We start from the raw sequence: 16,981 nt of genomic DNA, 5'->3' as shown, positions 1-16,981 counted from the left end.
AGAAAAATTCAGAAAAGCCTATATGAAAACATACTCTAGGACAGGGAGAAAGGAACACCATCAGAAAGAAGAAGAGCATACCTCAGACAATGATCTAGAGAAGGATCCAGAGGAAAATTTCAGGCAACTGTTTGGCATCCTTGACTTTTGCAAAGAGATGGCCTCTATGAAATGAAACAGAATATCCTAAGAAGAAAATAATCTAAAATGAAAAGGTAATGGAAGGAGATAAAAAGGAAAAAAGCTGAGATAAAAAGAAATATGGATGAGAGAAGGAAATCAAAATATAACCTAAAATACAATCTATAAGAGGCAGAAAGAAAGCTGAACTTGTGAAACACAAGTCAATTTAGTGCTGTGGTGACAAATTTGCAAAGTCCTCCTAGAATGCAGAGGAAAAGGGATGAAACTGCACCTTGAAATGAAGTCTAAATAATAATTATAAATCTGACTATAAAACTGAATGCAATCATTTAAAAAAGAGATAATGTGTAATTTAAAAACTAAGTCCAGGGTTTCCCTGGTGGCGCAGTGGTTGGGAGTCCGCCTGCCGATGCAGGGGATGCGGGTTCGTGCCCCGGTCTGGGAAGATCCCACATGCCGCAGAGCGGCTGGGCCCGTGAGCCATGGCCGCTGAGCCTGCGCGTCCGGAGCCTGTGCTCCGCAACGGGAGAGGCCACAACAGTGAGAGGCCCGTGTACCGCAAAAAAAAAAAAAAAAAAAAAAAAAACAAACAAAAAAACCTAAGTCCAGGGCTTCCCTGGTGGTGCAGTGGTTGAGAGTCCGCCTGCTGATGCGGGGGACGCGGGTTCGTGCCCCAGTCCGGGAGGATCCCACATGCCGTGGAGCGGCTGGGCCCGTGAGCCATGGCCGCTGAGCCTGCGCGTCCGGAGCCTGTGCTCCGCAACGGGAGAGGCCGCAGCAGTGAGGCGCCCGCGTACCACACACACACAAAAAAAATTAAAAAAAAAAACCAAAACCTAAGTCCATCATAATAATGGTTTATTATAATTATTAATATTAATTAATAATTACTATCAGATTATATTTATAAATACCCAAAGAATGATAAGTGAAAGTGTGCTAAATTCCTCATTTTAAATAGACGGGAATCAAGAGACACAGTTTTGCTCTGGACTCTGACTTAGGCTTAAAAATTTTAAAGTAACTACTAGTAGAACCTAAAAATCTTCCCAAAACATTAGGCAATCCAAAACCAAACAACAACAAATGTAATCCACACACCACAAGGCAGAAAACAAAGGAATCGGGAAAAAAACCAAAACAATAATAATACTCAACGAGCAGAATAACAGAAAAAAGATCAAATTATACAATTTATAACAATAACTATCAGTGGGTAAAACTCCTTCACTAAAAGAGAAAGACTCTCAGATTGCCAAAAATCAGACACATACACATATATACTCTCTCATCTAAAAAAGTGATCCCCAAAAGGTTAAGTCAAAGGCATATCAGGAAATATGATGAAAAGGAAATCAAACATCATAAAATTACACACATAAAATTAAAGCCCTTCTCCAAAAAAGCAAAGGCATTGAATGTGATGATTATTTTATATTTACATTTGTCAACAAATGTGCATTACTTTTATAATAAAAATGAAAAGACATGATGTTGAAATTAATATATAACAGAGAATACATTTTATATTGCTAAAATTTAAGCATACAACAGAGGGATTTAGGTATAAAGTGCCACATATCAATTAAAAACTAAAACAATTAAATAGGAGGTGGGAGCTGACGGGGAGAGAAGCCATGGAAAATTTCCTATACTCATGCAGTTTCTCCTACTGTTGATCCTTGGTTTCACATTCAACTCACCTAGTAAAGCTGCCCAGTGAAGAGGCGTTCGAAATAAGTTATCGTAAGATGTTATATTGCAGCTTTCGTATGAGGTCAAGACATCAACCACTGTCAAGTTCCCATCAGCAACTGCAAAGTGAAGAGGTGTTCGACCCTCATAGTCTTGCCAGTTCAGTAAAGACTCTGTTGGAGCAGCATCCTATTTTTAAGGAACCAGAGACCTCAGACATACATGGAATCCTTACTAAATCACATTTGACATAGTATTAACTGAGCTATTTTTGAAACCTACATATTCTCTCTCAGCAGAAGTGATAAATTCAGAAAAAAGTATACAGTCTAAATCTTTAAAAATTAATTTTCATATTTAACTATAAAAAGTACAGAAAAGATACAATAAACAACATGTACCATCTATCAATAGGTTAAATAGGGATCAACATTTTGCCTAATGTGCTTTTTTTATCTCTTACAGATTCAGCTAAAGGCATATGTTTTGTATTTTTGTTTCATATATATATACTCCATAAACAATAGTTAAATTTTGTATGTGTGTTTTCAATATTTATACTTATATATTATACCATACATATCCCTGAATTTTTTCTTTCAAAATTATATTTTTGAATTTTTAATTTCAACACAATACATTTGGGTATCTATGATGATACTAGTCCATTTGTTAAACCACAATTTAGTTAACCATTCTCCTACTGAGGGATATTTAGGTTATTTACATTTTTTTCCCACTATTAACAATAATGCTGCAATGAACACACTTCCTTTACATGTCCCTTTGTAGCACATGTGATTTTTCTCTAGCCCAGACACCTAGATAGGAAATTGCTGGGTTGAAGGATATTTGTATCTTCAGCTAGTATTGTCAAACTGCTCTCTAAATGGCTGTACTAATTAACACATCCATGACGATGTGTAAAAGCTTTTATTTCCCCACATGCTGGTACATATTAACCACTTAGTATTATCAAACTTACAACATTTTTCCCCTTATAGGTATGAAAAGTATTTCACTGATGTTTTAATTTGTATTTCTTTTATGAATGAGGTGCAGTTTTTTTTTAATCATATGTTTATTGGATATTCAGTTTAAATTGACAGTTCACAACATTTATTCATTTTTCTACTGGATCTTTGTAGCAGATATGATGCATTGCTTAGGTCCCCCTTCAAGACTAAAGGACCGACTTCCCCAGCTGCTGCAAGTGCTGCCAGCAAATGACTTTCTACTGTCATCCTTTTGGAATTGCTTCAGCTAAAGAGAGTTACCTCACCCACGGTCAGGTCCCTTCTCAGATTAGGTCACATCCAAAGCCAAGCTCTCTTGTCCAATTTTTTTTTTTTTTTTTTTTTTTTTTGCGGTATGCGGGCCTCTCACTGTTGTGGCCTCTCCCGTTGCGGAGCACAGGCTCCGGACGCACAGGCTCAGCGGCCATGGCTCACGGGCTTAGTTGCTCCGCGGCATGTGGGATCTTCCCGGACCAGGGCACGAACCCGTGTCTCCTGCATCGGCAGGCGGATTCTCAACCACTGCGCCACCAGGGAAGCCCTCTTGTCCAATTTTAAGAACTCTCTGAAGGGCCATCCCAGATTTAGAGCTGTATATACAGTCAGACTATTTTACAAAAAAGAGTATTAAAGGTATTATAAACACTTCAAAAAAAGAAGTAGAATATTACCACAATGGTATTCTAGGCCCTCGAGTCTCCCAAGGAGTTAGACGCATTTATAAGGGAGAAAAAGAAAGCGAAATCTGTAAGGAAATAAGATATTATGAGTGAGAATCATCCTCCAAAGACTTCAGATCTTGGAATTAACACATAAAGAATATAAATAACTATCTATAAAACATGTAAGAAAATAAAAAATGAAATAAAATGTGAGCAAGGAACAAAAATTCTCAAAATGATCAGGCAGATCTGAAAAAGCACCAAGTAAATCTTTTAGAAGTGAAAATATAATCGCTAAGATTGAAGACTAAATGAATAGGGTAAACAAGAGATTGGATGTAGCTGAAGATAGACCTGGCAAACTGGAAGGCAGATCTGATGTAATTAGAGAGACAAGATGATAGAAATGTAAAAGAGAAGTTAAGAGACATAGAAAGTAAAATGGAAAGGTCTAAAATATGTATTACTGGAGACCCCATAGGTAGGAGTAGGGAGAATAAAAGAGATGCAATATTTAAAGAGATAATGGTTATATATTTTCCAGAAATGAGATACAACAATCAGAATGTATACCAAACAGGAAAAAAAAAAGGCACACCTAGACAAACCGTAGTAAAACTGTAGTATGCCATATAGAAAAAATTTAAAAAGCAACCTGAGAGAAAAGATATCTATAAAGGGATGACATAGACCAATAACAGGCTCTTCAAGAGGAATTAATGAAAGGCAGAAAGCAGCAAAATGACAGTCTGAAAGAGTTGAGAAAAGTAACTACTTAGAACTGTGTATACAGGAAAACTATATATTCAAGAGCAAGGTAGACATGTAGACATTCTTAACAAATAAAATCAGGGAGGGCTTCCCTGGTGGTGCAGTGGTTAAGAATCCATATGCCAATGCAGGGGATACAGGTTCAATCCCTGGCCTGGGAAGATCCTATGTGCCACGGAGCAACAAAGCCCATACACAACTACCGAGCCTGAGCTCTAGAGCCCAAGTGCCACAACTACTGAAGCCTGTGTGCCTAGAGCCTGTGCTCCACAACAAAAGAAGCCCACACACTGCAATGAAGAGTAGCCCCTACTCACCACAACTAGAGAAAGCCCGTGCACAGCAACAAAGACCCAACACAGCCAAATAAAAAAACAAAAAACAAACAAATAAATAAATTTATTTTTAAAAAATCAGGGAGTTTACCACCATAGATCTACACCAAAGGAAGTTCTAAGAATTATATTTCAGGAAGTAAGATAATAATAACTCTAGAAGGAAAATTTGAGACTCAAGAAGAAATGCAGAGCAAAGAAATTAGTTAACACACAAGTAGAAATAAATTTTCATTGTACAAATAAAACAATAATATCTTTTAAAGTCTAATTTGTGTGTTATAAGCAAATAGGACTAAATATTAGACTACCATAGCCTGTAAGTTGGAATTTGGGAAGGAGTGATTAGAAAACCTCAAAGAATATACTTCTAAATATTCAAAATTAATAAGAAAGTATAGCAAGTTGGTTAAATATATAATTAATGGCCCAAACTATCAATTGCATTTCTATACACCTGCAACAACCAGTTAAATACATACCCTAAATACCCTAGATATGCTTTTAAAAAAGGTTCAGAGCAGCACTGTTGTAAATAGCAAAAAACTGGAAACAGTTCCAAATGTCAGTCAATAACAGACTGAATAATGTGTGTCATTTAATCTTCATAAAATGAAATACTATACAGCCATAAAAAGTAATATATTACAGCTACACACAGCAACATAGATAAAATCACCAGCTTAACACTGAGCAAGAGAAAAGTATGTTGCGGAAGAATTCATACAGTATGATTCTATGAATATAAAATTCAAAAGTGTTAAAAACTAAACAATATATTTTTTAGGGATACAAACACGTGTCAAAACTATAATGAAAACCAGTGGAATGATAAGCACAAAACTGAGGATAGTGGCTGACTCTGAGAAAGGAGAGAAAAGAACGGTACTGGGAGGTATCCAGGGAACTTCAATGGTAATGTACTTGGCTCCTCAACTCAGTGATGAGTACATGAGTATTTGTTGTTTCCTTATATATCTTAAATGTATTATAGAAATATTCACTTACATCTATTTACTATTTAATAAGAACAAGTATAAAACAAAGACAGGGATGATAAATATAAACTCAGAAAAGCAGTTGATGGGGGACAGGAGTGAGCATGGCACAGGGAGAGAGAATGTATTTGGAAACTGGCACACAGGAAAGTTCTGTGTGGTCTTAAATAACAGTATTAAAATGTTTTATTTCTTGGTGATGAGCTCACATGTTTGTTATACTCTTTAGCTTCATAATTTGGTTGTGTGTTATATAAATGCTTGTGCATATATTGGATATTTCATTATGTGTGTATATATATAGTGTGTGTGTGTGTGTGTGTATATATATCTATGTGTATATATACATTTGGAAAGGCCATCCATTATACCCACCAGAATGCATCGCACTGTATGAACAGCACTCGGATCTTTGTGGTTGGCTGCCCAGTGAAGTGGGATCTTGCCTTCGACATCAGGAATTCCAATGTTGGAATCATGCTTGATGAGCAGCTTCACATGCTCAGGGTTATTGTAGTAGGCACTCCAATGCAGAGCTGTTTGCTGCAAAATTGAGAGATTCTCAAAATAACAATAACTACAGTAACAGCGAAAACACAACAAACTCTTCCCAAACTTTCAGTGTGTGACAGGCACTGTCGTAAGAGTTTTATATATTTTATCTCATGTAGTCTGTATCACGACAACTCTGGGAAATGAGTACTCTTGAATTTGTATGTGACTGAGGAGGAAAGTTAAGTATGAAGAGGATAAGTAATCTGCTCAAGGGTGTGAAGGTAGCAAGTGACCAAATAGAGATTTTAAACCCAGGCAGTCTGACTCCAGAATCTGACATCTTAACCATGGCAGGGATTTAGGTCATCAAGTACTAATAACTGATAATACTGAGAAAGAAAAACGCAGCAAAATATTTTATGAATAACGATCAACAAAGCAAGTGATAATCTTGATATTGTACTAAGCACCTTAAGAATTTGATAGAAGGTTTTATATTATATCTATCAGAAAAGATCCATGCATAGGAAATCATGGATCTAGAATCCATTTTTTATATCAAAGGATAAATTTAAATATAATTTTACAGGATAAATTGTTAAAATATATTTTGAAAATACAGCAACACTTGCTTTATTTTTAGATAAAGTTAAAAATGAACATGCTGAATTTGCCAATGTTGCTTTAAAAATCTCTTCTGCCATTCTCATCAACATACTGGTTTCCGTATTAGGAGAACTTTTTTTTTTTTTTTGTGGTACGCGGGCCTCTCACTGTTGTGGCCTCTCCCATTGCGGAGCACAGGCTCCGGATGCACAGGCTCAGTGGCCATGGCTCACGGGCCCAGCTGCTCCGCGGCATGTGGGATCCTCCCGGACCGGGACACGAACCCGTGTCCCCTGCATCAGCAGGCGGACTCTCAACCACTGCGCCACCAGGGAAGCCCTAGGAGAACTATTAATGAAACCACAGAGAAACTGTTTAGATATACTTTATGCCTTGAGAGTAGCATTGTCATGAATCCAATCTAGAATGAGATCATTTAACAGCAGGAACCAAGCTCATTTGTCACATTAAAAACTTTAAATGTTGGAATATGTGGTATTCATTCAAAGTGAACCTACAGGCGTCTAACATGTAGAGTTATTAACTCATTACTTTTTGTTCAGTGATAACTGCAGAACAAAAATGTCACAAATATCAAAGCAGTTAATCGCCTAAAACCACATTTTCAGTAAACAACATGTACAGTTTCTGTAGTTCTTTTCTTTTCCTATATTTGTTCTTTTTTAAAAAATTAATTAATTAATTTTTGGTTGCATTGGTTCTTCATTGCTGTGCGCGGGCTTTCTCTAGTTGCGGCGAGCCGGGGCTACTCTTCGTTGTGGTGAGCAGGCTTCTCATTGTGGAGCACAGGCTTTAGACACGTGGGCTTCAGTAGTTGCAGCATGCGGGCTCAGTAGTTGTGGCACACGGGCTTAGCTGCTCCGTGGCATGTGGGATCTTCCCAGGACCAGGGATTGAACCCGTGTCCCCTGCATTGGCAGGCGGATTCTTAACCACTGCACCACCAAGGAAGTCCCTGTTCTGAATATATTTACTGAAATATATTATGCTGTTGAACCTAACAGTAAGAAGTTTGGGGTTGCATTTTTTTACATCTTTGTATTTTATTTTTCTAGTAATTCTTTTTTTTTTTTTGACTGTGGTAAAATGTACATAACATAAAATTTACCATTTTAACTGTTTCTAAGTGTAGTGTTCAGTGGTATTAAGTACATTCACATTGTGTAACTATTAGTACTATTTATCTCCAGAATTTTTTCATCTTCCCAAACTGAAACTCCATACCCATTTAACAATAACTCCCAATTCTCACCTCCTCCCCGTCACCTGGCAACCACCATTCTACTTTCTGTCTCTATGAATTTGACTCCTCTAGGTACCTCGTAAGTGGAATCTTACAATACTTGTCTTTTTGTGTGTGACTTGTCACTTAGCATAATGTCCTCAGAGTTCATCGACATTGTAGCATGTGTCAGAATTCCATTCCTCTTTAAGGCTGAATAATATTCCACTGTATGTATATACTGCATTTTTTAAAATCCAGCTGTCCATCAAAAGACATTTGGGAGTTTTGTGAGTTAACATCTTTGGGCTATTTTGAGTAACGCTGCTATGAACATGGATGTACAAATATCTGTTTGCATTCCTGATTTCAATTCTTTTGGGTATATAACCAGAAGTAGGTTTACTGGCTCATATAGCAGTTCTATGTTTAATTTTTTGAGGAACTGCCATATTGTTTTCCACAGCGGCTGTATCATTTTACATTCCCACCAACAATGCACAAGGGTTCAAATCTCTCTACATCCCCACCAACACTTGTTATTTTTGTTTTTTTGTGATAATAGCTATCCTAAAGGATGTGAAGTGCTATCTCACTGTTGTTTTTGATTTGTGTTTCTTTCGTGATTAATTATATTAAGCATCTTTTCATGTGCTTATTGGCCATTTGTATATCTTCTTTGGAGAAATGTCTATTCAAATCCTTTGCCAGTTTTTTAATTGAGTTGTTTGGTTTTTTGTTGTTCATTTTTAATGTATTTTATAATATGATTGGTCTGTGACAGATTAGAAATTAAAAAAAAAAACGATCCTTCACCTCAGATAGTTTGAGACTCATTGCTCTATGCTTTTGTCCTTCTTTCTTCTCTGTGGCTGCCTGGACTATGCAGATCCATTTTCCATCTCTCTGACTGCATAACCTCCCATCCCTGTTCAATAACAGAAGAACATACAGGGACTGGAAGACAGCGGGAAGTTCATAGAATATACAGGAGAAGACATGAAGCCCAAAGACAGTTGTAGCTTCTCAAGTGATTAATGGGTCTTGTGCTTTTTTCAGTGAAATATTTATTTATTTATTTATTTAGCCACACCACGTGGCTTGAGGAATCCTAGTTCCCTGACCAGGGATTGAACCCAGGCCCTCAGCAGTGAAAAGACAGAGTCCCAGCCACTGGACCACCAGGGAATTCTCAGTGAAATATTAGCACTATAAATGCTGTGAGTTAGGAATAATATTAATTTACAAGTTGTAAAATAAAGTTAAAAGTTGATTTCAGCACTCTGGGTTATGTGAATGACTACTAAACAAAATCTAAAAATCACATAAAGAACACGATGGGAATGAAAAGATTATTGAATATAAACCCAGTGAATGACTTATAAGAGTTTTAATTACATGAGAGTGCTGGAGTTAGCAAGACTCTATGACTAAGCGCCTGATGAAAAGGAAGAGGATGATTGCATTTGTCTAACTAAAGACCACATTTTTTTCCTGTAAGGAATGATCAGAGTGTTGATCAAAACAATGACCAATGAGTACACTATGTTAAAACTCAAGAGCAGGGAAGATAATGGATCCTAGTAAGAGTGCCAGAGCAGATGTTAGAATCAAAATGAACTAATAATAATAATTTTAAGCTAATATTTATTGACAGAATACTATGTACTGGGCATTGTGCTAAACATTTCATATATATAATCTCATTTTATCTTCAACAACCCTTCATCCCCTTTTTGCATATGAGAAAATTGAGGAATAGAGGAGTTAAGTAATTCGATGGCCATAGAACAAGTGGTGGCTTCTACACTGAAATCCAAGAAGAATGATGCCAAAGCCCAGCCCATTAAAGCACTATGCACTTAGAACATTACCCAGGGCATTTGGCCACCACAAATCTAACTACCTTTAGCAACTATCATGACTAGCAGTCAAATACTGAGTTGGAGTTAGAAAGGCCTGGTTTGAATTCCAGTCCTGCCAATTGGATCTTGGGCAGAATTTTAATCTTCTTGAGCTTCAGTTTCCCCATATGTAAAAAGATGATACTACCCACCACACCTGGTTGCTGGGAGGATAAAATGACAGAATTTAAGTGAAATACTTTACTGGGGTGTGTGGAGACTTGAAATTGTTCTACCATGCATGAGTGGTAATTTAGGCCTTCTTCCTTGAGATTTCACATCATAAAATGAAGCATTTGCTTTCTGCTCTATTTGTCTTCGATTTTGACAGTCCATTACCTTGTTTTTATCCTGTGTATCCACTTCTCCTGGTGCCATAAACTTCAGCAGAAGTGCCAAACACTTAGGGCTCTTGTGCCGGGTGGTCAAGTGTAAAGGAGTCATTTCTTCTAGATCCTTCTGCATCCAGTTTGCTCTGCGTGTAAGTAAGAGTTTCATGAAACGATAATTTCCCTAAATAAGAAATAAGAGACAGTAAGAAGAAATTTAGTTTGGAGCCAAAAATGTTTTAAAATTTTAAAATGTTTTAAGCATTTTAATTATTCTGCTAGAATAATAACATTCAGATAAATTAATAAAAGGAAAATACTTATAATTCTACTACTCTAGCAATTGTTTTATTTTTTCCTGTTTCTTTCCAACTGTTTTCTATATGCATTTAGTCTACTCAGTGGCTGGTCAATATTTCATTGTGTTTAAGGCAAGACATTTTATGTAATCATTCTATTATTGCTTATAGTATTTTTTAATAGAAAATGCTACAATGTACATGATTTTTCACATTTTTTTTTCCATAGAATAAATTATCAGGAACCAAATAACTGGGTCAAAGGAGTTTGTGCATTTTATGGCTTTTGGTGTATTTTCCAAATTGCTATCTAGTAGCAACAATGTGTGAATGTATTAGTTTCAGCACAATCTGACCAGCACAGCACATGTTATTTATATTCAAAGTATAATAACTTTGTGAAATAAGTAGAGATTTAAAACCCCAATTTACAGGCGAGGGAATTGAGATTCAAAGGGGTTAAATATTTTGTTCACAGTCACTTGGTTAATAAGGAAAAGGTGGTTAGCTTTCTTGAAGGGAGCTATTTACAGGTACAACTAAGGTAGAAACAGCTTCCTCAAAGTTCAGGTCCCAGACTCATCTGGTCACACAAACACCAACCCAGAAATCACTGTAGGCCACCCACTTGCAGGCAGTGCTCTCCACACCAGTTAAACCCTCCAATCTGGAAGAACCAACCCATCTGGAGAAAGAAGTTTAGCTATAAGGGCTAGAGTAATACACTGGTGGGGACTCAGGTAGACCATTTTATAGTATGTCTGTGTGAGCTTTGAAGTCCTTGAAAAATATTCAATAGTTCTTTTAAGCTCTTTCCTGAGATCTAGTTCCATATTTCCAATTCTGATTGGAGTCTTCAATATGCTTGGTATCACAGATATTTCAAAGTCAACATGAACAAACTGCATTGCATGATCAAGTTCTCTGCCTACTTCATGTGTATTTTCTCCTTCCCTATTCAAAGCACAGTGGCAGGCAGGGCTACCTGTCTTTTTCATCTTTTGAGACCCTCTACATCCTTAACATTGTTGGAAATGTGACCTTTAAGTATTATACTTACTATGCATTAATGTTCTACTATCAGGAGCTATCGGTGTTAGCAAGGAAGACATTTATTGATTGAGCAGGTTCCCCACTGTGATGAATGTGAGGCTCTAAGTAAGGCAAAGGGAACTAGCTAGAGCAACAGTGAGGTGCAGAAGGAAGAAAGAGACTTGCCTGCTTGCCTACAGGGGCAAAGACAGGATTCAACTCAGCTCCAGGGCTGGGGCAGAGACAAGGGAGAACAAGGCTAGGAAAAGGGTCATAAGGCTGTCTATACTAGATGGGCAAACTTGGAATGGACTGAAAAACAAATGAATGCAGCTCATTTATTTCCTTTCAGAGAGGCTTTCCTTGACCACCCTAAGCAGAACTTATTTTGTTCTTGTTTATTGCAGTACCCTTTCATCTCCTTCAAAGTACTTTCCCCAGTTTGTAGTTACATATGTTTTTATTTCCTTTCACTGAGATTTCCCTCATAAGCAGTAAGCATCATGAAGGCAGAGACTATGTTTTGTTGACCACTGTGCTCGGCATGGTTCCTGGCACATAACAGGTGCTTAATAAATATTACCTGAAGGACTGAGTGAATAAGAGGAAATGAAATATCTTCTAGAGGTTTTTGTTTTTATTTAAAAATTCTTATTTACAGTTGCTAAATTAGATCATAACAGTTAAGAATATTAACTCTCAAATATCTGGAATTTGGTTACTATTACTTTTTAACGTTTTATTTATCTGAGCTTCATTCACAGTGGACATCATTTATCTGGATTTTCTGATTTCACCCAACGCCAGTTTTTGAGAAGGTGCTAAAATTTCCTCAAGAGGGCACTCTGCTCTAAATCTCTTGCCATCTTTTCTTTCGAAAAAAGAGAAAAATGCACAGGAAACACAAACATATGTGGTACTTCATATCAAAAAAATAAGGTTTGACCTTTCTGAGCATAACATTTCAAATATTACAGAATAATTCATCATGACCTTTTAAAGATACTCAATCAGACAATCATTGTGATTTTGAAATTTAGAGGAAATGGGAAGGAGAAGGAGGAAACTAGAATATGTTAGGGGGTGGCTACTGAGTTACAGACATAGTACTTGGTATATTTACATTTCACATTATTCTGGGGATTCTACCTAAACAAAACATCATACACCTCAGTAATAATCACTCATTCATTCAACAAACATCCATTGAACCTTGTTACAAAGCAGGCAGGAGTAAACTGTTTGTACTTTACTTATTACAAAGCTCTTTGACATAGATTTCATCTTTGCTCCTCACAGAAGTATCATGGAAAATTTTTACATATCAATTAAAGTATCTTCCTGTGACTCTAACTTCCTCATCTGTAAAACAGGAATAATAATAGTACCTGAGATTATCATGCATATGAAATGATAAAGGTAGTATGTGTACTTAAAACAGTACACAAAGCAAATGTTCAGTAATATTTGCTAACTTTATTATGGACAATTTTCCAATGTGGAGGAGGCAATAAAACATAAATGGTCAAGTGGAACCAAGAATGGCCCATGACAGAGGGCATGTAGATAGAAAGATCTGACTGAACATGATATACATAGTTCAGCTACTGATTAAGGAGAGAACCAAGGTTAAAGTAAAAATAGTTGGAATGTTATAAATAATGGCTTTTCTGATTTTTTTTTACATTGAGAAAGATGTCTACACTCTACCTACGGATAAAGGTGATATAGTACCAACAAGAACATACCCAATAGGAATTTACCTGGTACCCTGGGGAGGGGTCAGTTATATGATCAGGCCAGCTTCTTCTATTCCAAAGGACAGAGACATATCAGATATTACCGACAAATGCTGGGACTAGAAACAATATAATCCATTTGGACCAAGGTCAACCTCCTTGGTCTCATGAACAAGCATTTCTTAAATGCCCAGTGTATGCAAACTCAATTCTGAGACTGAACAGAGGGGACAGACAACCTCTGAGCTAAAATCAGGAGAGTATTGGTAATATCAGTGGAAAAGAGGAACACACTAGTTTGAAGCAGCAAGCTATTTTGATAACCCCCTGAAGACTGTATGACCCTGGGGCCACATGTTATAGGCTACTTTGTTTCCCGTAAAGCCTCCTCAATACAAAAGCAAACAAACAAAATGTCTAAACACTTCCTCACTATTGCTTGAAATTAGGACTTCTTAAGTTTTCAGGTTTATTATAACACAAATACTTTGGGGATGATTTGGAAGTTAACAATTTAGTATTATATCTTAGGGCCACACAGAACATGATCCTGAGGTGAAGACTGTTTTGGAATTTGCTTTTATAATTTCTGATTGGGTAGGAAATAGTATAAGAGCAAAAGAGATAATAGATCAAAAGACTGTATATTCTTAAGAAAATTCCAGTGGTAAGTGAGCAGAAATGAGAGCTAAAGATACAAAAAAGTCCTGATTTCATCACTAAAAGGACATTAACTCTGATACGATGAGGTCTATTACGCTACTGAAATGTGAAAATATTTCCTAATGTCTCTGAAACATTGAATAAGATGTCGTTTCTCAGTTTCTGTTTTTTTGTTGTTGCCGTTGTTGTTAGGTACTAATAATCCTCATCTTAATCTTCCTGTAATTATTAACACCATGAGCTTCTTTTGTCTGTAATGTAAGTGATTACGACATTTGGATGTTCCCCAAATACATGAAAAGGAGTATAATATCTGAAAGGGTAAAAGAATGAAAAAGCTCTCTGACCTGGAGAACAGCTCTTGAAATGAATCTGGGAACAAATCAACTCAAAATGCCACTTAAGCTCATATTTTTGTCCGTCCAATTTGCTAAGAGGAACTCCTTTTTTTAGGAAAAGTAATTTAATCTTAATAACAATGATATGGAAGTTTTGAGTGAAATACTTGGATATTTTGTTTTAGATTTTTCATTTTTAAGAAGTAAAACGAAACATATATGGTTAATACTCCCTTTGTGTCCTTCCCCAATTCTATTACCTTTTCTCTCTTTGGAGAACTTGGTGGTTTTCATTCCAGTGAATGTTTTGATACATTTTATTTCTTACAAATACATGTATTCATAAACTACATAGCATTATTTTGCATGTTTTCAACCTTTATATAAGTAGCCCTACATGAATCACTTGCCACCTTTAACTCAAAGCAATATTTTTGAGATGTATCCAAATTGCTTTGGTTCATACATTTTCACTGAAGAAAGCTTTCTGTCATATGAAAATAATGTTATATTTATTTATTCTCTAAGGGAATATTTAGCATGTTTCTCATTTTTCACTATTACAAACAATACTGCAATGAATTTTCTCGTACATAGCTCCTGGTACATGTGCCAGGATTTCTGAAGCTGCTGGGCTGAAATTGTTCTCTCAAGTAGTTACTCCAATTTACACTCCCACCAGTAATGTTTGAGAATGCTTGTTTCGCCACATCCTCTCCACACTTGGTTTTGTCAGACTTGCTAACTTTTGCCAATATGATGGGTATACAATTGTATTTTACCATGGATTTACTTTTCATTTCCCTTCTTAAAGTGGAACGTCTTTGTTAGCTATTTGTTTCTTCTTCTGTGAAGAGCTTTTTTGCATTGTTTACTCATTTTGCAACTGAGTTATTTGTCTTTTTCTTACTGATCTATAGAAGTTATTTACATATTCTGGATACGAATTCTTGGCTTGTTTTGCAAATATCTTCTCTCTTTGTGTGGCTTTTCTTTTTGCTTTGTTTATGTTCTTCCGCTAGGAATGAATTCATGATCTGAATGATGGTACTGGTAGCTTTCTTAGCATTAGATTTCTTCATATATTTTGTTTGCGGACTCATTTTAAAGAGAAGATTGTTTGCTGTTATGTTTTTGTTTTGTTTTGTCTTGTTTTTTTCTCTTTGCTCACCCTTATAGCTGCTAACATCCAGCTCCTGGTCCATTATAAGAATCTGTACTTATAATGATGTTTCGCAGCCCCATGTCTAGTGATACTAGGGGTATCACAGTTACTGCCACTGAGCCAGTGGGTAGCTTCCTGGTCCTGAGGCTTGATCTTTGTCCTGCTCCTGCCACTTCTCTAAAACAGCTTCCTCTAAAGCTATAGCCTCATATCAAGGCAAAGAATACTCCCAAATTCTAAGTATTTTCTTGGCTTTAGTGTGAATATAGGGCTGCCTGTAGCAGTCATTTTCCCCACTGGGACACTGAAGAGACTAGATATTTTCTCAAAACCTACATGTTTCCTGATGAATCTCTTTGCATTTTTGTTCTCTCTGTGTCCTCAGCACTTAATTTACTCTCACGGTAGCTGGGGAGAAAACAATTGTCCACCAAACGTTCATTTATTTTTTTGTTCCTTTATAGGTTTGTGTATAATTTTGTCCTGGAAATATTATAAGTATAATAGCACAAATAAATGTAAGGCAGGCATTCTGCCATACTTTATTCTAAATCCTATATACCAAAAGATACATGATTTACAAACTGAAATGGAAATAATAGAAACATTATCTGTTACTATAAAGTCTAATGATATCTATGTAATTATATATTTATAAACTCTCAAGGCATTTACCATGTTAATTTTTAAAAAGAATCACTATCCCTAGGAAGTATATAGGTCACAAATATCAATAACCTCTTTATCTCAATCTTTCCTGTAATGGTTGCAGACACAAATGAGTCTTAGAAATACCACAGTAGTGTTGGGAGAGGCAATCTCCCGTGGGCCCTAAGTGTCCCTGCATGTTCTTACTAAGTATGCCAAGAATGCAAAGCCTTGACTCCTCTACTTGGGCCATTTCTCAGAGTTAGGTTTGTATCAAGCAGTCTTAAGGGACATTAATGTCTCCCAGGACATTAGATAAAGAGTAAGTAGTAAAGTCTGGAGCTACCCCAAATTCAGCATTCCTTAGATGCCATGTGAACCCAGTGTGTGCTCAGTGTCCATCTGGGGCCTCTGCATTGCCTCCTGGTTCTTGGGGGTAAGGGATGCAAAAATGCAAGTGCTTATGCTTTTGCCATCAGTAATGAAGCATATTTTGTCTCTGATGGTAGTCTTATGTCTTCTGCCAGTACTCAGAACCAATTTATTACCTTGTAATAAGTTGGCACAAAGAAAAAAGTAGGGTAAATTAAATCCAAGACCTGATGGTAGAGGAAATGAGGAGGGGATACTGACGGAGACATAGTTTTCTTGAAGAGTAAGGACCAGGGCCCTGCAGGTCAGGTTCAGGGATGAGAAGATTCCATGTGATCATACCCAAGCGATGGGCAAGGTTGGGGAGATGAGGGAACCCACTGTCCTGTTAATGACTCAATGATGAGGAGCAGGATTAAAACAAGTCATCCAAATGATGCCTTGGTCTTGGCTCACCTTCCCCTGGGCAAACAGAGGAAGGGATGAAAGCATGACAATGGGGCAGCAAGCTGAAAGGCAATGTAGCT

At 36.7% G+C, this 16,981-nt stretch overlaps 1 protein-coding gene across 3 annotated transcripts in view; it reads right to left on the bottom strand.

The window, feature by feature from the left end:
• INVS (inversin) overlaps positions 1-16,981 on the bottom strand; it is a 150,408-nt gene that overhangs the window by 68,675 nt on the left and 64,752 nt on the right. For 2 of the 3 annotated variants that reach the window (XM_059070967.2, XM_059070969.2), the window contains exons 4-6: positions 10,209-10,382; positions 5,997-6,164; positions 1,848-2,028 (exon numbers count right to left, since the gene is read on the bottom strand). In XM_059070967.2, coding sequence (XP_058926950.1) covers positions 1,848-2,028; positions 5,997-6,164; positions 10,209-10,382 — 523 coding nt within the window. The remainder of the gene's footprint in view (positions 1-1,847; positions 2,029-5,996; positions 6,165-10,208; positions 10,383-16,981) is intronic. The other variant, XM_067039801.1, reaches the window with a different exon arrangement.

Source organism: Kogia breviceps, chromosome 8 (assembly GCF_026419965.1).
Source record: "Kogia breviceps isolate mKogBre1 chromosome 8, mKogBre1 haplotype 1, whole genome shotgun sequence".
NCBI lineage: Eukaryota > Metazoa > Chordata > Mammalia > Artiodactyla > Physeteridae > Kogia > Kogia breviceps.
The sequence above is the reverse complement of the archived record's forward strand: the minus strand, read 5'-3'. Positions and strand labels throughout refer to the sequence as shown.